The following is a 22,158-nucleotide window of genomic DNA, read 5'->3' as shown; positions in this document are numbered from 1 at the left end:
GTTACTTAAATTAAGATCAAGGTAAGAAACATTGTAAAAAAAAAATTACAAAAGTGCTATTTGTTTCCTAAAAACAGTGATTTCTATTAAAAAGGTGTCAGAACTGGAGAAAATGCTGTGTAGTTATAATTTTTTAGCACAGAACCTGCTGAACATGATGACATTTTGCTGTGTTTGTGTCTCAGGACTGGTGGGCTCGTCTCCATGATTGCTGTCCTCCGGACGGCTGCAGCCCTTGACGAGTAGGGGCAGAGCTCTCCCACCATTCTCCCCTGCTCAGAAAAGACTGTCCTCTCTTCCTGGTGCAGGGATCTGGGCTCCTGTTTCAGAAGCCCACATGGAGTGTGGATGGTGTCAGGGTCCTCCCTGTTGTCTCCTCGGGTTTTGCTAGAGCAGAAGGCTGGTGCCTAAATAAGATCCCTTCCTTTGGTGCTGCTCTTGGTCTTTCAGCCACCAGCATTTTGAGTGCCTGGGGGACAGCTTTGAAGGAAATGGCCACTGAAGCTCATTGGTGCCCACGCACCCCGGCTTTGGTGGAAGGGTGCAGGCAGGGGGCAGGCTGCATCAGCCCTTGGTGCTTAGAAAGAACAGGGGAGTGAGATGTCTTGAGGGGACATGGTGTCTCTGAGACAGAGAGCCCAGGGTGGCCTTTGTGTCTTCATGTCTTGGAAGAGAGGTCTGGGTCTCCAGCTGCTTTCTCTACCTGCCGGCTCCAGTCACCTTTGCCCACCCACAAGCTTCCTGGGTGACCTTTGGCTAGAATGCGGTGCTTGCCTTGGCTTGGCCTGTCTTCTTGAGAAAAGCGGGGTTCTCAAAGGCTCAGACCATTTCTATCACCTTGCCTTGTGGGCAATAAATTTTGTCAAGTGTGCGCTCCGGCTGGAGACCTTTTGCCCATTGCGTGCATTTGGCCACAGGAGGGAGGCGGGGGCTCTGCACCCCCAGGCACTCCCAGAGCATCTCTCCCAAGCCCGCCCCCTAAGGGCCAGAGTCTAGGAGGGGCGGAAAAGGGCCCAGTAGTTTCTCCCTCACCTAGTTAGGCCCAGAGAGACAGAGATGGATCCTGAAAGCAACTGCAACAGAGAAATACTCCTTAGGTAAAACGTGTCTCATCTCTACCAGCCATTTCCGTTCATCTTCCTGGGATGTTAGAAGAGGGGATTAAGAGGGGCTGCACAGGCCTCAGAGTCAGGACCTGGCTGCAAGGTTGCCTGAGGGGGAAAGAAAGGAGCTCCCTTTCCTCATGCAAAAACCCAGGTGCTATGTCTAGTCAGGGAGCTTTGGGAGGTGCCTGGACTAGTTGGAGGCATAGTTGGCAGAGGTTCAGAGCCCAGAGGCGGGCTGTGCGCCCTGTCTTGGAGCCCTCCCATCTGACTTGTCTGGGCCCAGAGGCTGGAGGTTGCCACATAATACCTGTCCTCTTGAAAGCAGTGGGAATTGACCAGGCGTTTGCCAGCTGCTGTGAGCACGCACACTCTGACCTCGCCTAGGGTTGGGGTATGGCTTCTTCCTCAAGTTCAGACATAAGCTGTTGTGCAAGTCAGCTAGTGTGGCGTAAACAGTGCAACCCTGCCCCCGAGCCTGCATTCTGGACTCAAAATTCCCAAGCACCCCTTACTGCAAAGAAAGGGCCCTAGTCAGACCCAGTCTCCTCCTCCTTCACTGGCCCGCCAAGAGAAGACCCGCTCCGTTCCTGCAGACCCGCGGGGTCCCTGTGACCGCCTGAGACACGCGTTCACGCCCGCCCCACCGGAGCTGCCTCCCCGCCCCCCCACCCCTTCTGCTGCTTTTCCCCGCGCCCCGGTGCAGCTGCTGACAGACCCACCTGAGAGCAGCTGGCCTGCAGTCACTTCAGAGGCCAGCGAGCGGCTCGTGTGGCTCTAGGAAGGAGCTGCCCCCCAGGCCCTGGGTCAGGACGCCCCCTGTCAGTCCTGTGGCTCAGGCGACGCGCCCTGGAAACAGGGAGGTCACGTTGCCGTCATCATCCCTGCTCACGTTCTTGCCCGTGTGGCCTGCGGGTCCTTTCTCTTTCACGGAGCCCGCTGGCTCTCGTCTCACCGCTCCCGAGCTCATCCACAGTTCTGCTTCCTTCCTTCCTTATCAGGCCCTTTTGGCGCAAGCCTGCTGGTCGTGCCTGGCAGGGAGACCGAGCTCGGGGCAGCCCCTCGTGGGCCTCACCCGTGTGGGGCCTGTAACGTGGCCGTGGCAGCCTCCGGCTGGCGCCATGTGAGTGCCCGGTTTCCAGACAGGCCCGCCTCGGTCCCCGCCGCCGCTTGGCTCAGGCTCGACAGGTGGTGTGAACGGGCGCCGGTGCTCGCCCCACACCTCTCCTGTGAGGGGGATGGCGTATCCTGCTCACCTCCGTCTCCGCGGGTACAGCCGCCTCTCCGGCCGCCTCTGCACTCTCTCGGGGCCAGCGGGGCCTCCTCGCGCTCTCAGGCCAGCCCGCGACTCACGCGGCGCGCTCAAAACTGGCCTCCTCCCTTCCCTCCCTTTTAGGGTTTGGTCTTTCTTCTTTATCCAAAGGGCTTAATTCAGGAGACTTTTACCCCAAGGGGCCAAAGGGTCTTCGGTAGCAGGATGGATGGTGGCCCAGGTACCTTCTGCAGGCCCCGTGTCCTCCAGATTCCACGGCTTCTGTGGGATGGAGGCAACCTTGCTCTGTCTGAAAGACCGGGGACCTCAGCCCCGCCCCTCAGCTGGGCACCCTTGGCAGGAAACAGGAGACCCGCTCTCACCCTGACTTCAAGGCGTCTTCAGTATGGGCTCCTTTCCGGGAAGTGAGGGGGCGGCCTCTGAGAAGACTCCTCCTGGCCTTCCCACCAGAGCAAAGGGGAAGGAAGCTGACCCCGGCGGAGCTCTTGAGAACAGCCCTTGTGGAGGAAGAGCAGGGCTCTCCAACTCCCTTCACTCCCCACTCCCAAAGGCGCTTCTTCCCTGAGGACTCCACTGTCCCCTCAGCAGCCTCTGGCCCCTGCTCCTCTCTCCGGTGTCACTGGGTCCTCAGCCCAGGGTGAGCTGCAGTCAGGCAGGACAGGACGGGCGGCCGGAGGTCAGCAGGCTCTGAGCAGAAAAGAGCCAGCCAGCTCCCACCCTGTCTCTTGTCCGTGCCCTTTGTGATTTCAGTCTTGGTAGAACTTGTATTTGGAGTTTTGTGCTTCAAAGTTTTTGTTTTTGTTCGTTTGATTTTTGTTTTGAGGGGGTGGGGGGGGACACAGAGCAGCTGATCAATTTGTATTTATTTATTTTAACATTTTACTAAATAAAGCCAAATAAAGTCTCTCAGACTCATGGTGTTGGGCTTGGGGCAGGGGAGGACGGGCAGGACACACTCCGGTCCCGGCAGCCTCCGCGCCAGACTCAGCACCTCCCCGAGGCTCACTTCCTCATGCCCCAAACCAGGAGGAACGTGAAAAGGAACTGTTAAAACTTTACTTGTGAAAAAAGGATGTCACAGGTGAGGGCGCAGGAACCAGCCCCAAACCAGCTGGAGCAGAGGAGCGCCGCCGGACCCCAGCCATAGGAGAGCGGGGGGAAGGGAGGCGCCTCCCAGCCCTCCCCACGGAGACCATAAATAATTTAAATAGCAGGGAGGGTGGGGCGGCGGCAGGTCGCTGCTCCCGGTTGTCGGCAGGTTGCAGGGAGTGCGGGGCGGGGCAGGTGCGAGGTCAGGTGGGGCCTCGGGGCTGCCGCAGGGCAGTGAGGTATTTGAGGGCAGCAGCCCCGTAGCGGCGGGACAGATCCTGGTGGAACTCGTCCTTGAGGGCCTGGAGGCAGTCGCGATAGGTGGGGCTGGAGCGGAAGCTGGAGATGTCCAGGCTCGGGGCGTGCGGCAGGTGGATGGCGAAGGCCTCGGGCAGCACCAGCAGCTCGTATTCCTGGGGGGTGGGGCGCGCGCGGACAGTCGCTGCCTGGGCTGGGGGGCGGGGAGATGACAGCCCGGGGGGAACGCGCGGAGCAGATCTATTCGATAGCCGCTAAGAGCCATAGTCAGGGCCAAAGGCGGCCGGCTGTAGTCCTGCAGAGGGGTGGAATGCCTGATGGTGTTGCGTAACGGTGCGGGTGCAGGGTGCCCCAGTGCGGGACAGTGAGCTCCCTGAGCCTGGAGGTATTCAAATCGAGGCTGGAGACAATGAGGTGACCCTTACCTGTGCATCCAGCTCCACGACGTGGGCCACCTTGTTCCAGCCGAAGCCCACAAAGCGGGGGTCGTAGCTGGGGCAGTCACGTGGCACCACCACATAGGGCTCGTAGTCGGCTGCCCACTGCACGTGGTATGGGGCCTGGGCCTCTCGCCAGCGGGCGTAGTCTGTGGGCGCGTGACCCCGGGGCCACTCGTGGTACCTGTGGGGCAGGATAGGGCGGGGAGCCAGGCCGAGGCTAGGAGCTCGTGGCTGGAGGAGGTCGGTGTGGGGAACCCCGGGCCAGGGCAGTGACCCCTCCTACCTGAAGGTGTGGAGAGACCCAGCGTCCAGCAAGGCCAGCAGCTCGGCCTTGGAACGGGGGAAGCTGAAGCGGTAGTGCAGGGTCTCAAACGCGGGCACCACCAGAGCTGCCTTCCGCCCGCTGCCCAGCTCCAGCTGCTTGATGGAGGCCCTGAGGATGGAGCACTCGTGAACAGGAGAGAACTAGGAAGGCTCTGCCTCTGGCGCTGGGCCCAGTGGTTCTCTTACTTTTATTAGAGGTAGGACCCGACTTCAGGGGCCAGCTCAGCCCGGAGCCTACTAGGCCACGGGGAGCTGCTGTGGGAGCAGGTCCCAGCCAGTCACTCTCCTAGGCAGCCCGGAGAAACGACATGGCCCCCACCCAGATGCAGCCCCCATTTTACAGAGGACACTGCAGCCCAGAGGGGAGCAGGCGCACACTCGCCACGGTCCTGCGGGGGCCCCCCCGGCCCATCCACGCGCACGCACGTGCTGCTCCTCTCCCTCCTCTGGCTCACCTGAGGTAGCCGTAGAGGGAGTAGGCGGGCAGGAAGTCGATGTCACTGAGGAAGACGTAGGGCGTGAGGGCCTGGGCCAAGGCCACGTTGCGAAGCTGGTTGATGGGGTAGAGGGGACCTTCACGGTACACCACGTGGTAGGCCACATCCTGCCGGGCGGAGAGCACCACCGAGGTCTCCACGAAACGCAGAAACTGCTGGGCCTCTGCGTCTGTCAGGTACAAGGCCAGGCTCATGGGGCCCGGCCAGTGCCTGCACAGGGCTTCCAGCATCTGCAGCCTGGGGTGAGGGGAGCGGTCAGCCCAGGGAGGGCTGGGATACCTCCCGCCTTAGCTGCCACAGACGCCCCCTCGAGTGACTTGCTGAGCACCTTCCAGGCGCTTTTTGACGTGCTCTCATTTAACCTTCACAACTACCCCACAAGGTGGGTACTCTCTCATTTGACAGATGAGAAAACTGAGGGCCAGAGATATTAAGCCTTGCCCGTGGTCCCACAGCTACGGAGGGGCAGTTCCAGACATCTGAATGATTCCCAAAGCCCAAGCTCCTTCCACCATCTCCGGTGTCTCCAACTCCTGGAACTCCTCAAGCATCAGGCAGTAAGAGCTCTTCCTTCCACCAGGTGGAACCCTCCTCTCGAGACCCCCAGTCCCAGACCACACCGTGCTCCCTGGGGCTGCCCTCGGCACCCTCACCGGTCCATGGAGAGCTGGGCCACCAGGGTGACATCGTGGGGCTGGGGGGGCGGTGGCTTGTGGGGCAGGAAGGTGACGTGCACACGGTGCACAGTGAGCTGCTGCCGCCGGAACTCAAAGCATGCGTCCTCCTCGTCCAGTTGCACCAGGGCCCGCTGCAACTGAGGGCATGGGGGGAGAGGAGGACCGGCTGGGCGGGGCAGGCGGACAAGCCCCAGGCAAGGCCGGGTGCCACCAGAGCAGAGGGGTTAGAGCCTCCCCGAGGGAAGGGAAGGCGGCTCCCTCCCACCTGCTCGGCCCCAGGAGGGGGCGGGCGGGGGCACCCAAAGAGCTCTCTCCGCAGCAGGTTCCCATCGTACTCCAGGAAGGTCAGGTAGAGGTTGCGGAAGGATTCCACGTGCTTGTTCTTCACACGAAGCTTCTTTGGTGAGTTCCAGTGGATCACCTGGGACCGGGGAGGGCATCGGTGGGGGGATGGGAGCCGGGCGCAGGAATCCCCATCCTGGGCCCGTCACCACCACTCGGTCCTCCTACCCCGTTCACCTTGAGGTCAGACGCCTCTGAGTAGCAGCGCTCAGCCAGTGTGTGGTCTGACAGTTGCACGTTCCAGACGCAGGGCAGGGGCTGCACCAGCCACGGGTGCTCCTTGATTATGGCGTTGAAGATGTCCTGGGCAGAGACGGCCATCACGTCTCGGCCCAGAGCCAGCCCCACCCCCAGAAAGAGCTCCCCCAGACCTGGTCAGCCAGTGAGGTGGCAGGCAGGGTGAGGAGCTCCCGCGTGGCTGTCAGCTTCCACATCTGCTCCCAGCCAGCCTGCCGGAGCCGGTCCAGCCGCAGGAGGATCACGCCTGCTCGTGGGGAGAGGTTGTCACGCCCACCTGGGATGACCGGCTTCGGGGGCCGGGGCTCAAGGAAGTGTCTTTTGAATTTATTTTGTGACGTGTTGGTATTTACTCACTGTTCACAGACGTGAGCGTGTACTAGCTCTATCAACAACTAACTAATCCTCTTGGGGGTGAAGGGGAGGCAAAGCACAGCTTACAGAGCATCTCCACAACCATCTTCTCAAATTTGGTGATCCCAGGGCTGGTAAAGTCACCCCCATTTAATGGATGAGAAAACTGAGGCTCAGAGGAACCAAGTGATTTGGCCACAGTCATTCAGCATTGTACAGACAAGGTTGGCACTGTGATTTCTGGCTCTTCTCCCAGTGTTCTTTCTACAGAACCGTTCTTCCTGGGGGGGGTCTTCCAAGCATTCTGTGCCCTAGCCAGCCCCTGGGGCCCAAGCACCAGTGGCTGCCCCTCCTGCCTCCCCTGCCCCCCCCCCGACTGTCCCCACCTGTGTTAAATCCCCGGCCCAAGGCAGGCCAGGGCCTGTGGTTCCTCCAAAGGTTGCCGAGGTACCAGTCGCTCTGGTTCTCCACGAGACCAATCACTTGTTTGTCTGGGAGGGGAGGGCACGAGGGAGCTGCCTGAGGCTGCCACTGGACCCGGGCTCAGGGCTAGGCCACAGGGAGGCCTGCGTGGGCCAGGGAAAGGGGCTGACTGGGGTGGGGTCCCGGGCCTCTCACCAGAAAAGTGAGCAAAGAGTGCCCAGAGCTCTGCAATGTTGGAGGCAAAGGTGACGTCTGTGTCCAGGACAATGACACGGGCCAGGTCAGGGGGCAGGGCGCTGGGCAGCACTAGCTTCATGAGCCCATAGAGGCCAGAGTAGTGCTTGTTGGGTATCCAGGAGACCTGGGGCTGTGGGCGGAAGGACAGGGCGTGAGCCTGCAAGAGAAGGGCCTACGAGTGCCCAAACATGCTCAGGTAACCCAGGAGGAAGAAGGGATGGGCCCCAGGAGGGTGAGGGATTTGAGCTTCAGTAGATGTGATGGGACTGGAGGTCCCAGGTAGCTCTAACCTGTTCTCCCCGTGATCCCCACAACCCCGGGAGGGAGGAGGGGGCTGGGGCTGGCTGGGGAGGGGTGCAGAGGGGCCAGGGCTCCTGCCTTGAGCTCGTCAGCGTTGTAGAAGCTGATCCGGACAGCAGGCACCATCCACGTGTGAAAGAGCGTCTCCAGGATGTTCCTGGCCACGGCGTCAGTCACCAAGTGAAGGTGCAGTGGATTTTTCCTTCGGGAAGGACAAGGGAGGAAAGCTGAAGGCCCCAGAAGGAACTACACGGGAGAAGCCCTACCCTTCGAGGGCCTCAGAAGTAGCAGCACCAACTTCTGCCAAGAGCTCTTCTGTACCCGGCTCTGGATATTCTTACAACCACCTTCGAGGGAGGAGAGGGACATTGCTGGCTGTACCTGTAGAAGAGCATGGACTTCACCAGGGTGATGACGTCTCTGCTGGAGTTATGGCCCGCACACACGATAGCCACCTGCAAGAGCTAGGGAGGGGGACACCAGGTCGGCGGCAGCCTCCTCCTCCCCTCGACGGTAAGGACCCATGGTTGGGCTCACCTGGCCCAGGGCGGTGTAGCCCCAGCCGGCATCAGCGCTAGGCAGGAGTGCCGAGGGGGACCCCGCAGAGTGGGAGTACGCCCCCTCCTTTCACAACTGGGGAAGCCGGGCCAGGGGAAGGGGAGGTGCGAACTCCAGGCGCCCCCAGCTGGCCGCTCAGTGCCAGAGCCCACACCAGGTGTTGGGATTCCCACAGGTGTCCAGGTCCCTGGGCTGGGGGCGCGGCGCCCCTGAGACTCCCGCCGCCAGGGGCCCTGCGCACCTACCTACCTCGCACTTGGGCGGCGGCGGCGGCGGCCGCGGCGGGATGCAATCCGAGCCGTTGTGGCCCCCGGGGCCCGCCGGCCGGTCTCCGTCGAAGGCAGCAGTCCCCCGCGGCCCTGGCCGCTCGTCTGGAGGTACACGTGGCGTTAGCGACCTGGGTAAGGATCCCGGGTCACCCCCGCCCCCACTCGCCTCCCGCTCGCTGCGCTCACAGTCCAGGTCCCCACGGAACAGGAAGAAACCGATCAGAAGCAGCAGCAACAGCAGTGCTGCGGCCCCCAGCGCCCGGGGGCGCCCTCGGGGCAGCATGGCTGTGGGCTGGGGGTGCTCACGGCGGGGCGCGGCCCCGGGCTGTGGGCTCCATCGCGGGCCCTGTGGACCAGGGAGGGAGAGAGGAGAGTCAGCCTTGGGCGGTGGGGCCCGACGGCCACCCGATCTTCTCTCCCGCGCCGAGTCGCCACCTCACCTGCTCCAGCGGCTTGGGGATCCCGACCTTACTCTCTCAGAAGACGGCTGGGGTGCAGGCAAAGGGGAGATGAAGGAGCAGGCCAGCCCGGTCGGAGCGGGAGCCAGCCCCGCCCCCAACCTGGGTTCAGGTTTCATCTCCGCTTGGCTGAATCCGAAGGGGCGGGGAGACCCCTCCCGGGGTCGGGGGGGGGCAGATGGCGGGGAGAGGGAGGCCCCGCCCCGCCCCTGCCCGGGCTTACGAGGACCCCTACAGCGGGGGACGAAACCCGGGAACCCTCAGAATGGCTGGAGGGCTTGGGGGCAGCCACCCAGGAAGGACCGGTCCCAACTACCTGCTCTGAGCCCATCCCCCTCTTCCCTGCCCCATCTCCTCCCTCGAACCTTCCCTTGCGGGAGGGGCCATATCCCCAGACCCGGGATCAAAGGGGTAGCCCGAGTTAAGAGGGAGGGGGCGGGCTGGAAGGCCGGGCCTCACGGGTCCGGACACCTGCTCAGGGGGCGGGAGGCGGGGCCGGCCGAGACTCGCCCAGGAGAGCCGTGGAGCTCTTGGAGTCCCCGCTTTCCTCCCCGTCTGCGCCACCCCCACTCAGTCCAGGTGTCCTGGCAGCGTAAAGCGGCCTTGTGAAGGTCGCCTCCTGCCCAGGAGTTGGCGAGGGGCCTCACTGACTCAGGCGGCCTGGGCTTCCTAGGCAGGGCCGGGGATCCCTAACCCTTCAGGAGACCGTCGTGAATGTGCCTGGCGCCCGGCCTGGATCTCTTCCTTTCCCCGCACCCCGACCTTCCCCCCTGGAGGGGTTAGGGGACGCTCTGGGCTGCGAACAAACAACCACGGTTGACTGAGCGTGTATGCTTCCGTGCCAGGACCTATGCTGAGGTTCTACAGCCTCATTGCAATTAACCCTCACATCGGTCTTGTGACACAGGCATGATTCTCCCCGCAGAGCTGAAGGGACCTGTTAGAACACCCTCTGGCCCCTCCTGCACTCTATCCTGAAGACAGAGCTTCACTGCTGCTCCTCCATAAGGGTCTTCTGCCCTAGAAACTGCCCTAGAATCCTGCCTGGATTCTGTCAGATTCTCACAAGGCAGGCCTCTCCTTCCACATGCCTTGGTTTATATTGTTTTCCTAGCACTCCTTACAAGTTGACCTTATTGACTTGTTTATAGCCTATGTCTCCCCTAGAAGGTAGCTGCTCCCTGGACTGGGACCCCAGCACCCAACCAGGGCCTGTAAGTATGTGCTGAACATGGACGGGACTCACTGGACCTCACTGTGACCTGGAAAGGGGTTCAGGCTGTGTCCTTCAGCCCAGCTTCCAGCTATAAAAAGTGAGGGTCTGAGAGGCCCCAGCCCCAAAAGAAGTTGTGGCAGAGCAGCCCAGCCTGAGACCCCCCTCCCCCCAAGTCTCCTGCTCTGAGGCCAGGATGCCTTTCTCTGGGAAATGGGGAGTCTGCAAGGAAGGTCTGGCTTTGGGCCTTTGGAGGCCAGGGGCAGTGGTAACCATGGAGACTGATGTGGCTCCTCAAACATCTGGGAACTGAGAGGACATGAGGGGATGTAGGGTCCACCCATGCGTCTGGAGCTTTGAGCCTCCAGTCCCCTAATCCTCATCTCTAGCCTGGAGATGGGGTGGGTGTGGGTGAATGAATCCCTCCCCAAACCCCTCAACAGAGACTGGGGGGGGGCGGTTAGATGTAAGAGAGCAGATAGGGTACAGCGGAGGGCCTGACCAGGGAGTTTGTGGAGGGAGCTGGGTCTGCGCAGTGACGGTAGTCATTCACAGTGCTGGCCCCACCCCTTGCTCAACCTTACCACTCAGGGGACATTGAGGTGCCGAGATGCCTGCTGGGCCTCTGAGAAATTCTTCTGGGGTGTGGAGGGGGAAAGGGAGATAGGCATATGGGCTTATGCAATGGTGCTGGTCTTCTAGGCCTGAGACCCAGCTCTGCCCGGGACTTCGCTGTGTGACCTTAGACTAGTCAGGCCCCCTCTCTGAGCCTCAGTGTCCACATCTGAGCTAGACCTGTTGGACTGGTCTAGCTCTCTTCCCCTGTGGTTCAGGGCAGAGTGAAGGAGGCAGGATCAGGTCCAACCTGCCCAAAGGCCCTTCAAAGCCCAGCCAGGTGACCAAATCCAGGCAGGGGCCCAGTAGAGCGGGGTTGCCCTGGGAACCTCCTGCACACACGGCCACTCTTTGTCTCTGAGACCTAATCAGGCACAGGATCTGAAGAGGAAATTTCAGGCAGCCCTGCTGCTGCCAGCCTGGCTGAGCTCATGATCCCTTCCTTCCCAGTCCTGAGGGAGGGAAGAGAAACAGGCTCCAGCCCACGTGTCCCTTATATTCTGTCCAAGGGTGTGTGTGTTTGGGGGTGGGGGTGCTGCTCCCCTGTCTTCCATGCCTCTCTCCTCCCCAGAAGCACAGAAGCACCAGCCCTGGGAGTGCCGAAGAAACCGCACCGTTCCCTTCCTCATTCTCTCCGCAGCCGCAGATGGAGGGACTAGAGGAGTACCGCTGATGAGGTTTGGGGAACAAGTTCATTAAGATGATGCGATGTAGGGAGGTGCTAACTTGACTCATGACCGAGTGGCCTCAACGGTCACTGCTCTCGCTGAGCCGTGGACAGTAGGAGACAGGGCCCTATCACAGGAGACCCTCACTGTGGTCTGTTTGGCCAGTGCCATGCTGTGTGTGACCTGAGACAAGTCCTTTTCCCTCCTTGGCCCTCTTATTCCCCATCTGTGAAAAGTAGCTCACACCAACCTAGCCAGGTTGCTAGGAGGAGTCAAGTGTGAGTGAACCTGGCACCCAGGAAGTGGTGAAAAGTGGTGTAGATGATGCCCATGGCCGCCACCTCTGTTCTCCAGGACCTTTGCCTCTCCTTAGGCGCCGAGTTTTCATTCCTTGGCATGGGTGGCGAGGACAGTTACGAGTCGATTCCCCACCTGATATAGAAGAAAACTAATCTCGGGAAGAGGCTTGGAGGAGGGAATGCAAGGATGACCTGTGGTTTCTTGGTGGGTGTGTTAAAATGCCTAGATTCTGTGGTCAGACTAGACCGGGATGCCAGTCTTGACTGGGCGTTCTTAAGCGGATCCTTTCCTCTTGTGGAGATAGTATCTGGTGGAGCGGATTAGGTAAAACAATGTAGTACAGTACTATTCTCAGAGTACCTTAAACCTGCGGTCCCTGTCCCCAACGGCGCAGGCCCGCGGCCCCAGCCATGCCCCGCCCCTTTGCCCACAGCCAATCGGCGGCTGCCTCTCCAGAGCATCCGTTCCCTCTACCTCTGGGCGCTCCTCTCCCGCCGCCGCCCCTTTCGGGGAGGCTGTCCCGTTTTGGAAGAGATTCCCTGGAGAAGCCCCCATTTCTTGGGGAGCAACTGAGAGCACCCGAGGTGCCGAAAAGCACCCGAGGTGCACCCGAGGGCCGAAAAGCGCTTTGAGGTTGATCCCGAGTTCGAGGATCAAGTCTGCCCTCTAACCATTTTACAGATAGGGAAACCTGAGCCCCAAGGAAGGGAAAGTCCTGATTAAGGTCACCCTGAGCCGTGAGCAGAAGCCCGGGCCAGGGTTTTCTCTGTGAAGATGGGTCTGCGGGTGCGCGATTTTGGAGGGGGGGGGCATAGCCCATGTGGGTGCTGGGGCACTAACGGTGGTGGCTAGGGGATCGTGAGTGCGTGGGAGGCTGGACTCCTCGCTGCCTCAGTTTCCCCAGCACTACCTCTGGTGGGGGTCGGGAGACAAAGGCAATTTGCCAAACGCGCGCCTGCACACAGTCCGACTGTCTTTAGGCTGTCCCCGCACCTCCCCAAGTCTGACGGAGGCTCCTTTCTGCGCGCTACCTCGCAGCTCTTGGAAATCCAGTCCTCCCGTTCGAGCCTGTCGGCGTTCTATTGGAAAGACTTGAGGCTTTTGGTCTCCACTCTAGAATGAACTGTTCAGACTGCCGCGGGAGCGTTCCTGGAGCTATAACTGCGCAGGCGCAAGGGCAGCCAACCCGGAAGGCGGAAGAGCCGGTTCGGACAGTTGGGGTCGGAGGCGCAGAGTGTGTTAACCAATGACCTGGAGGAGTAGGGAGGGCGAGATTAGGCCCGGAGTTGCCTAACGCTACCTTGGTGGGGGGTGATTTACGAAATGGGGTGAAGAGTGGTTCAATGGCCCTCCCAAGTCACCATTTTTCTGGCCCGCGGAAGTTAAGCAACGCAGAGGCGGGCCTAAGACCGGAAGCAGGAAGGAGTGCGCAGGAAGCAGGGCGCCGTAGCCAGTCACGCTGTAGGTCCGTGGGTCTGTCGGTCCCGAGGGCAGAATGGAGAAGCTGCGGCTCCTGGGCCTCCTCTACCAGGAGTACGTGACTCGTCACCCAGCCGCCACGGCCCAGCTGGAGACGGCAGTGCGGGGCCTCAGTTACCTGCTGGCAGGTACCACTCTGACCATTGACCTATCCCTTCGGGACTCTGACCTCTGACCCCACTGGCCCCCTTCCCTGCGGAGTCAGGGTAGTGATCGCTCTGTTTGAGAAGTTCCTTCCAGGTTCCCGTAGGGCGTAGGGCGTAGGGCGGGAACGTCCAGGGACCCGAAGCCGCGGGGTGAGGCAAACTCTCACCGACGCCTCCTTTTGTGCTTTCTCCCCAGGTCGTTTCGCCGATTCGCACGAGCTGTCAGAGCTGGGTGAGCCGGGCTTTGGGGCGAGTGGGGGGCGGTAGGGTCCGGGAGGGCTTCCCAGAGAGGTGACCACCCCGTTTCAGGTTTCCCGTTAGCTCATCCTGTTCTGTGACTGAATCAGACAAGGGTGCAGCGTCCACTACCCTAGGTCCTCCATGTATGTCCCCATAGTTGAGAGACGTGTCTGGGGACCTTGACTGGTCAGGAGGCTGAGCGAAGCACCTTTTCTGCTTTTGCCCAATTAATCCTCTCTACAGTCATGTGAGGTGGGAACTGCTGTGGTCCTCATTGTCCAATTAAGGGAACTGAAGTTTAAATGAGGTTAAGGAACAGCCACTGAAGGTCCCAGAACCAGGATTCAAACCCAGATCTCCCAGATTCCAGACTCCCCAGACTGTAACTGCCTCAGTGGTGTTTACCCAGTGAGTTCAGGAGGTACAGGTCCTGAAAGGGTGAGCTGGCTTTTGAAAGGTAGAGATGGAACAAACTTTCAGGGACAGGCTGCAGAGAGAGAGCAAAGGCCAGGAGGTGAGACTGCACGTCTGTGTCTGTTTGGAGCATGACAGGCACTTCTGGGCAGCTGGGCGCTCGCTATCCAGCAGGGCAGTAGCTGGTTGTCATAGAGATCAAACTATCCTTTCTTGTTCCAGCCGCCCACCCGAGAGATCATTTTGGGGAGTGTGGAGTTGTGAGGAAGTGGGTGGGGAGACATGTTGGTTTCCACAGAGTGTGGGGGGGGCTGAGCTCAGCAGGTGACAGGTGATCCCTGCCGCGCTAGGGAGAAGGTGAGGGGGTGGAGGCTACGGAGCCCGCCTCTCAAGGCCACACTCTACCTCGCAGTGTACTCTGCCTCTAACCTGCTCGTGCTGCTCAATGACGGGATCCTACGGAAGGAGCTTCGAAGAAAGCTACCTGTGGTAAGAATTGTGCCAGGAGCTGAGGGCGGGAAGCGTGGGGGCTCGGGAACAAACTGGTCACCAGCAGCCCCTCGGGGTAGCACACGTTATGATCTCATAGAGTCACGAGATGAGGCTGCATCCACCTGAGCCTCAAGCCGTCACATTAGGTGAAGTGTCCAGGTGTTAGGGTGCCCTCGTCAGGTGAAGAGACTGGGTTTCAGAGGCTAGAATAGCCTCTCCCAGCGGGGGAACTCAGGCTTACACGCTTTGTCTTGGAAGGAGGAAAATGCACGTCTCCTGTCAGAGGCGTCCCCTGGGGGGGGGGGGGTTGCTGAAACTAGGGGGAGCCCCCTGACCTGTTGACCTGGGGTTCTTGCAGTCCCTGTCCCAGCAAAAGCTGCTGACATGGCTGAGCGTGCTGGAGTGTGTGGAGGTGTTCATGGAGATGGGGGCCGCCAAGGTGTGGGGCGAAGTGGGGCGTTGGCTTGTCGTCGCCCTCATCCAGCTGGCCAAGTATGTTGGGAACGTGGGGGGCCAGCCCTGGGTGGGGTACCTGAGGCCAGCTGTACAGGTGGTGTTCAGCAGGGCAACCCTGACCCCCTGCTGGCTAGCCGCCTCCCCCCGCCAGCCTCGCCGTACTCCCAACCCAGGGCTGTACTGCGGATGTTCCTGCTGATCTGGTTCAAGGCTGGCCTCCAGACCTCACCCCCCATCGTTCCGCTGGACAGGGAGACCCAAGCGCAGTCCCAGGGTAAGCTGCTTCCCTGCTGTGGAGTGAAACGGGGCATGGCACTGATCTGTAGATTTAGGGCTGACCAACATGAATATGGCGTTGTCATCTGTGGAGCACATCTGTCCCCGTCACCTCGTTTTGTTTTCGGCACCCTGCGTTTTAGAGAAGAAAAAGAATGACGAAGTCAGAGGCAGGATTAGATCTTAAACTCAGGACTTCTGACTTCAGAATCCTCATTCTTTTTTGTGGGCTGCAAGAAGAGGGCACAGAGCCTCAGTGGGAGGCAGGGGTCTTGCCCGTCTTGTCTCTGGGCCTCGTTCTGTATCAAGAGCGCAGCCTCAAGAGGCAGGGTACCTGGCAGGTCTGTCCCTTCAAGGCTTTGGGCCCATCAGCTGTTGGCCTCTCGGCCTTACTCTCCTGACCTTGGGTGGGCACAGTTCTTTGTTTCTCTTCCCTTCTCTTCATGGTCATGTTGAAAGCAAAGCACTGAGAAGATACAGCCCCTCGTTTTTTTTTGTTTTCTGTGTGGCCATGCAGCGCGGCACGCGGAGTCCTAGTTCCCTGGCCAGGGATTGGACCCCCACCCCTGGCCGTGGACGCGCGGGGTCCTGACCACCGCACCGCCAGGGGAGGCCCGATGTGGCCACTTTGGTGCTGTGGTCCCCAGAGACCAAGGGTCTTCCCTGCCTTGTTCCAGAGCCTGGGCAGCCTTGGTTCTTGGCTGGCTCACCTGCCACAGGCGATTACTGGCCTTTCCTCGGGCTGGGGAGCTGCAGAATGCTCCCCACTGCGGACGGGTCCCAGCCACAGCGTCTGCTGTGGTGTCCTTGACTTAGCTTCTGCTGTAGTACAAGCGTATGCATTTTCCCCTTGACCCACAGGCGTTCACGGCACGCACATTCTTTGCAGGCTGTGTTGGAAACACGTTCCTCTGACAGTAAGACGTTTTCTCTATTCCTTCTAGATGGTGACCACAGCCCTGGCAGCCGGGAGCAGGCGTACGTGGGGAAGCGGTCAAACCGAGTGGTGCGGACTCTGCAGAGCAGTAAGTGTGGGATGTGGCCGGATGGGGCACCTCGGTGCTGAGGTCAGCATGGGCCTGAGGGCCTGGCTTTCATCACTGCCCGCCCTCCCCCTGCCCCGCCCCGGCTTGGGCCTGGCTGCTCATCTGCTGCCCTTGTGTTCTAGCTCCGTCCCTGCACTCAAGGCACTGGGGAGCCCCCCAGCAGCGGGAGGGACGGCAGCAGCAGCAGCACGAGGAGCTGAGCATCACCCCCACCCCGCTGGGGCTGCAGGAGACCATCGCAGAGTCCTTGTATATTGCCCGGCCCCTGCTGCACTGTATCTTTGGCCTGGGGTGGGGTCGGCACAGACGGGATGGGCAGGGCGGGCCACGTGCTGGAGACATCCTTGACGCCTTGGCCGTCAGTGCTCAGCCTGGGCCTATGGGGTCAGCGGTCGTGGACACCCTGGCTCCTGTCTGGAGTCGTGGATGTGACCAGGTGAGCCTGGGCCTGCCCGGGAGCTCCATTCCCTCCGCCGGGCTCTGTGCTGCAGTCCTGGCCTCACCTGGGCAGGCACGGGTCCCTGTTCCTCCTGTTGCTGGTCCTAACCTTGTCCCCTCCCCCCAGCCTGAGCCTCCTGAGCGAGAGGAAGGGCCTGACCCGGAGGGAGCGGCTGGAGCTGCGGCGCCGGACCATCTTGCTGCTCTACTACCTGCTGCGCTCCCCGTTCTACGACCGCTTCTCCGAGTAAGGATCCGGCCCCTAGAACGGCAGGGCCCACCCTCGGTGAAGCAGAGGGGAGGGGAGTGGGTCACAGTGCACCGCGCCTGTTCACGCCTCCCTTCCCCCCGCCTTCCCTGATCTGGGTTCACTGAGCACCCGCTATGTGCTGTTCCGGGCGCGGTCACTCCCTGATTTCTTGGGACCATCCGCCCCTGGGTGGAGCTTAAGCTGTTGTTGGTGGGCAGCTTGCTAAGGGCAGGGCCCCTGGGGTCAAGGTCGTGAACTTTCTATCAGTACATCCTCGGCTCATTTGCCTGTCGTTCCTTCAGATAGTTGGAATTATCCCCACTTCTCACAGGAGACTCTTGAGGTTCAAAGAGGTTAGGAAACTGAAACAGAGCCACTAGCCAGTGGCAGAGCCGGATTCCACGTCCGTGTTCTCTCCCGGCCCGTCCCTGCCTTGCCCAGCCCTCACTCCATGCGCTGTGAGGGTCCAGAGCTCCCAGCCACAGCCAGACAGAGAGGCCTGCTGGGGCCGAGTCTCCCAGAGACCTCTCCTGAGGGCAGACCGAGATTTGACAGGGGGTCCCTGTACAGCGACTGGGGCTGGGAGACAGACTGCAGGCTCCCAGGACCCCGTCTGTCCGGGTCATAGCAAGTACGCTGCCTAAAGTCTGGAGTGTTCGGTTGCAGTTGTACTCAACGTTCTGTCCATACAACGTCTGTTTATTTTCTGAGACAGTAGAAGGTAATCTTAGGTCACGTATAATAACGATCTGAGTGAAAGTAACTGCCTGGCAGTTCCTATTTTCAGGTAAGTTTAAAAGCTCAAAAGGTACTAAAGCCAAATCCTATTCCATACTCTAGAGGCAACATTCTGGAGACTTATTTGGATCATATGACCTCCCCACTACAGATTGCTTGCACTCTACAGAGGAAACATTATAGCCCCAGTATCTCATTAACCTGAGGGGTTGGGAGACAGTCGTGGCAGAGGTGGCTTCCCAGGCTGCAGACCTCCAGTTTGGCTCGGTCTCCTGCTGACCTTACGAGTCCAGCACCCTTAGGGCAGTGGCCCGGACTGAAAGGGTGGTCCAGAAACCCGTCAGAGAAACTTCTTGTTTCCCCAGAGGACAGGGAGCAGGGTGCTGAGGGGCCTCTGGGGTGTAGGCTGGGAAGAGAGCATCTTCCCCTTTTTTTATTGTCACACCATATAGTGTCTAGAGCCTGGCTGCTTTCCAGTTGTGGGCTGAGGTGTGAGCTTGCCAGGCGTGTCGCTGGGGGACGGCAGGACCAGAGGTCTCGTCCTTTTGTCCTGGAGGATGTCCTTGATCCACAGAGTGACTTTCTGTCTTCGGAGATGCACTGCCTTTAGTCAGGTAGTCGGTGGAGGCTTCTTAGCACCTGCATTTGCAGGGACCCGCCGACCCAACCTGCTCCTTTCTTGCAGGGCCAAGATCCTCTTCTTGCTCCAGCTGCTGGCAGACCATGTCCCAGGCATTGGCCTGGTCACAAGTAAGCATGGGGCGGGGGTGTGATGATTATTGAGTGTGTCGGCTCTCACGTGTGGCCCGTCACCCTGTTTTCTCTTTGTCTCCTTGTAATATGATTCTTGGCACAGTTGGGAGAGGGAGCCCGGGAGGTCAGGTTGGGTGGGTGACAGCTTCTCGAGTGCTATGAGACTGGCTTCTGTGCGTGGAGACTGTGTGGCGGGAATGAAGCCTGCTGGAGAAGCCTGTTTGGAGATCCCACCGCAGAGGGGCACTGGGCTGGGGCCGTCAGCGTGTACGGCCGGACAGCCGTGGTTGCTCTGGGCCTGAAACTCCTCGTCTGTAAACGAGCACAGAGATCGCTGCCAACGCTGGGGGAGGAGGTGGGAGAGTCGGGGGCTCCTGCCATGTGGATGGGAGCAGCTGTGTTTGGGCAGCAGTGGCTCAGAAGGGCCCCGGGTAGAGCAGAGCCAGGTTGGAGTCTGGCCGTCAGCCCTGAATTTGTTCCTCTCTGTCATTGCAGGGCCACTCATGGATTACTTGCCTACCTGGCAGAAAATTTATTTCTACAGTTGGGGCTGACAGACATTCCGCAGTTGGGGTGTGGGGAAGGGCAGGGGGTGCCTCAACCCTTCAGTCCCCTGGTCCCCTCTGCCCTAATAAAACTGACTCTGTCAGTGTCCAAGCCTGTGACCTCTCAGTGCCCACCGCCCAGGGCGCCTGGCGCTCCCACCCTGGCCGGGCTCTGCGCACAGCCCTGGTCGCCACTAGAGCTCCCCTGATACCCTTTTGACTTTGCATCCTCCAGTGATGGAGACACAAGTCTGCACCTTGTCACTGGGCTGAGAAGCCACCGCTAGGACTGGGACCCGGGCTCCTGCAGCCACAGAAAGCTGGCGTTTCACCTCACCGAGCATGGGAACCTGCCTGCCACCGCAGCTGCGGGAGTGAATACTGTTTCTCACCGGTCCCTGTCGACGACAAACACGGCTGAACCTAGACAGTGGATGACAGCTGCCCCCGTGTCTTCCGGCCGGAGCCTCTGTCTGCGCCTCCCGCCGCCGGGGCCTGTTGCCTGCCAGCCGCGCCGTGGTGGAGCCCGGTGATGGTGGGCCCGGCTCGGTGCAGAGCAGCACCTCAAGTCCTGGACCCCTGCCTGAGAGCAAAAGGCTGTTCTGCTGTGGGAAAGGAGCGCCACGCACCAGCCACAATCGGGGCCGACGCTGGGGCGGTGGTAAGGTTGGCAGGGATGGGAGCCCGAGAGGCTCCGGGGAAAGCCGGGTGCGGGTTCACACGGTATGAGCTGGGGTCTCCCCCATGTTCTCCCCGGTGGCCGGGCCTGCGTGGAGCCATGCACGCTGCTGGGGACGGGAGAGGCGTTTGGATGGTGCAGCTGCTCTTTCTGCCTGGTCTTCCCCCTTCCCCAGCCTTTGCCGCCTTTGTGCTGTGAGCAGACCACACGCTCCTGCTCGAGTTTCTAGCCAGACGGGCAGCCACTTCGTTTCTAAGAGGGCTCCATCTGCACTGTGTTGGCTCTGCCTCAGCTCCTCCCAGACGCCCCGGGAGGGGCCGGCCCTTCCCCGACTGCTTTCCCCAGGTGCCTCTTGAGAAGCTCCACTCAGGTCCTGGGCCCGGGGATGAAGGTGGTACTGAGCCTTCAGGTGGTCACTGCTCGAGATCCATGACCTTGGGTGGCCTAGCAGGCGTTGCTGGGCATTTGCCATGCGGTGGGCTCTGTGCCTTGTGATGTGCGTTCAGAAATGGGTCAGGCCCAGCTCCTTGCCCTCACTCTTGACAGTAGAGGAGACGGATGTGTGGACGCTTCAGTGCCCTGGGCCGTTGCAGTAGGTGGAAGCGCGCCGGGAAAGTGGTCAGGTTGGAGCCGTGCAAGTGGGGCTGCTTGCCCGCCGGGGCCAGGCGGAGGGTACGCCGGTCAGGCAGCCCTCCATTTAAGCAGGCTTTTTTTTTTTTTTTTTTTTGCGGTACGCGGGCCTCTCACTGTTGTGGCCTCTCCCGTTGCGGAGCACAGGCTCCGGACGCACAGGCCTAGCGGCCATGGCTCACGGGCTTAGTTGCTCCGCGGCATGTGGGATCTTCCCGGACCAGGGCACGAACCCGTGTCTCCTGCATCGGCAGGCGGATTCTCAACCACTGCGCCACCAGGGAAGCCCTAAGCAGGCTTTTAAAGTGGTAAAACTTCATCTGTTGGTCACTGGGCAGACTGGGAGCGGAGGCTGCGTGTGCAAAAACAGCACGCCTAGTGTCGCAGTGGGGTGAAGCCCCTGCTGGAGCGGAGGGGAGTCGGCAGGAGCCGAGGGGATGAGGTTGGAGAGGGAGGTCAGGGCCAAATCCACTGGGCCGTCGAATACCAGGCAAGAGACTCGGACCTGCCTCTAGGAGGTGGCGGGGAGGGGACCTGTTTCAAAGCTCATCTCGGCGCTGGTGGTGCAGGGTGGCCCGTGCGTGAGTAGGGGTGGAAAATGGAGCGGGACGCTGTGGCTGAATGAAGACACTGGCAGGAGGGAGAGAGGGGGTTTGGTGTAACCTAGCCAGGCCTGGGGGGGACTGGTTGTGGATAGAGAGGAAGAGGCTGGCGTCTCGGAGGCAAGGAAATGGGTTTGGAGTTAGGCAGAGCCAGAGCGTCTGGAACTTGTGGTTCCTGGCCGGGTCAGGGGGCTGGGGGGAACCTTGGTGGGGACAGGATGCTGAGCAGGCTGGTGGGAGCCAGCCGTGTCCAGGACACAGGAAGGGAGGTGGTCAGTGGGAAGTCAGCGTGCGGCTTCGGAGGTGAGCCAGGTCCACACCGCGCGAACGGGCGCCGGCCAGGAACCAGAGGGCCGCACGGCCTCGCTGCGGGCCTGTGAAGAGCCTCGGTCTCCAGCCTCCCGTCACGCTGCATTTATTCATCCAACAAGTGTTTACCGAGCAGCCCGCGGCTGTCAAGTGCTGGGTTTCCTGTAGTCCCTGCCCTCGGGAAGCTGATGCTCGAGGGGACCAGGTCCCCGGCTCTGCCACCTAACCTGAAATCCCCGTCAGCCTCGGGGGCCAGGCTGTTCTAAGCTGCGGGGAGCGGCGCGGGGAGGCCCTGGGACAGGCTCTGCTCAGTGGCCGGCCCTGGGCCCTTCAGCCGGCAGGGCCTTCCCGGGATTAGAGGTACGGGCGGGCGAGGTGGGGCGGTGGTGGGAGCGGGAGGGGGGGACGAGGCTGAGTGGCGGTGGTGGGGACTCTGGGTGGTGAGGGTTCGGTGACTGTGACCGCTGCTCAGGGCCTCCTGTGTGCCAGCCCGTAGGCACACACGTGTGTACCTTGCCTCCCAGGTGAGGAAGCCGAGGCCCACAGAGGTGATGTGTCCGCCTAGCAAGCGGCGAGGTCAGGGCCCGAACTGAGACCTGTGCCCGTAACCAGTGATGGCAGGAACGCGGTGTGGTGTGGCCGCTGCTGGTCCACAGCCTCAGTAAGATCAAGCAGCCGACCTCAGCGTGGAGGTTTCCAGCCTAGCCCCGGCGCTGGTGCTGGAACGCCCGGAACGGGCGCCCTTTGTGAGGTGGCCCTGGGAGTTGGCAGCGGGTTCCGTCCTGCCGGGGGAGGGGCGGGCGGTAGCCTGGAGCAGGGACCCAAGTCGAAGATGGTGCTCGCCGTGCCGGGGGCTCCGTACCCCAGGGCTGCGCCGAACCGCCTCATCCTCAACCTCATCCTGCTGGCTGCGCTCCTCCGCCCCCAGCTGCTAAGGTAACCCCTGGGGACACGGGGCCAGGGCTCCACAGGGCCAGGGGCCTGGAAGGTGGGGACTCGGCAGTGCAGCCCCTCCCTGGCATACGGGCCC

At 61.0% G+C, this 22,158-nt stretch overlaps 3 protein-coding genes across 8 annotated transcripts in view; 2 read left to right on the top strand and 1 right to left on the bottom strand.

Annotated features, from left to right (window-relative positions):
- Positions 1 to 3,668: 3,668 nt before the first annotated feature.
- LARGE2 (LARGE xylosyl- and glucuronyltransferase 2) lies at positions 3,669 to 8,664 on the bottom strand. Its single transcript, XM_059068409.1, has 13 exons — positions 8,362 to 8,664; positions 7,936 to 8,018; positions 7,633 to 7,756; positions 7,213 to 7,384; positions 6,981 to 7,085; positions 6,375 to 6,487; positions 6,181 to 6,306; positions 5,927 to 6,082; positions 5,638 to 5,798; positions 4,943 to 5,221; positions 4,447 to 4,596; positions 4,149 to 4,344; positions 3,669 to 3,878 (listed from the first exon to the last, which is right to left on the bottom strand). Exons 1-13 carry the CDS (start codon positions 8,662 to 8,664, stop codon positions 3,669 to 3,671), a joined length of 2,178 nt encoding a protein of 725 aa, XP_058924392.1.
- A 4,106-nt stretch (positions 8,665 to 12,770) lies between these two features.
- PEX16 (peroxisomal biogenesis factor 16) lies at positions 12,771 to 19,588 on the top strand. Of its 4 annotated transcripts, none has more exons than XM_059068445.2 (11): positions 12,785 to 13,242; positions 13,457 to 13,492; positions 14,327 to 14,403; positions 14,765 to 14,898; positions 14,997 to 15,136; positions 16,083 to 16,163; positions 16,307 to 16,459; positions 16,548 to 16,620; positions 16,750 to 16,869; positions 18,296 to 18,360; positions 18,859 to 19,020. In XM_059068445.2, exons 1-11 carry the CDS (start codon positions 13,131 to 13,133, stop codon positions 18,915 to 18,917), a joined length of 1,050 nt encoding a protein of 349 aa, XP_058924428.1. In that variant the 5' UTR covers positions 12,785 to 13,130; the 3' UTR covers positions 18,918 to 19,020. The 4 variants fall into 4 exon arrangements, with proteins under 4 accessions (XP_066893182.1, XP_066893183.1, XP_058924428.1 ...); XM_059068446.2 differs by having other exon boundaries at positions 12,788 to 13,242; positions 15,036 to 15,136; XM_067037081.1 differs by having other exon boundaries at positions 12,771 to 13,242; positions 16,307 to 16,620; positions 18,859 to 19,588.
- The window catches only part of FREY1 (Frey regulator of sperm-oocyte fusion 1), a 5,654-nt gene continuing 2,990 nt past the window's right edge, over positions 19,495 to 22,158 (top strand). Inside the window, exons 1-3 of one of the 3 annotated variants that reach the window (XM_067037085.1) lie at positions 19,727 to 20,292; positions 20,514 to 21,488; positions 21,653 to 22,064. In XM_067037085.1, the coding sequence (XP_066893186.1) occupies positions 21,961 to 22,064 (104 nt within the window). In that variant the 5' untranslated portion in view covers positions 19,727 to 20,292; positions 20,514 to 21,488; positions 21,653 to 21,960. The other 2 variants (XM_067037086.1, XM_067037084.1) reach the window with 2 other exon arrangements.

The sequence above is a fragment of the Kogia breviceps genome, chromosome 7 (genome assembly GCF_026419965.1).
Source record: "Kogia breviceps isolate mKogBre1 chromosome 7, mKogBre1 haplotype 1, whole genome shotgun sequence".
In the NCBI taxonomy this organism is placed as follows: Eukaryota; Metazoa; Chordata; class Mammalia; order Artiodactyla; family Physeteridae; genus Kogia; species Kogia breviceps.
This window is presented reverse-complemented; position numbering and strand designations above follow the sequence as displayed.

Bases quoted from the DNA above. Each gene is read 5' to 3' on its own strand.
- LARGE2 (XM_059068409.1), bottom strand. From the start codon at position 8,664: ATGCTGCCCCGAGGGCGCCCCCGGGCGCTGGGGGCCGCAGCACTGCTG. The intron at 8,019-8,361 runs GTAGGTAGGTGC...CCCCCTCCCTAG, and splicing joins CGCCGCCGCCCAAGTGCGAG to CTCTTGCAGGTGGCTATCGT. The intron at 5,799-5,926 runs GTGGGAGGGAGC...CCATGCCCTCAG, and splicing joins CCCCTCCTGGGGCCGAGCAG to TTGCAGCGGGCCCTGGTGCA.
- PEX16 (XM_067037081.1), top strand. From the start codon at position 13,131: ATGGAGAAGCTGCGGCTCCTGGGCCTCCTCTACCAGGAGTACGTGACT. The intron at 14,404-14,764 runs GTAAGAATTGTG...GGGTTCTTGCAG, and splicing joins TTCGAAGAAAGCTACCTGTG to TCCCTGTCCCAGCAAAAGCT. The intron at 18,361-18,858 runs GTAAGCATGGGG...CTGTCATTGCAG, and splicing joins AGGCATTGGCCTGGTCACAA to GGCCACTCATGGATTACTTG.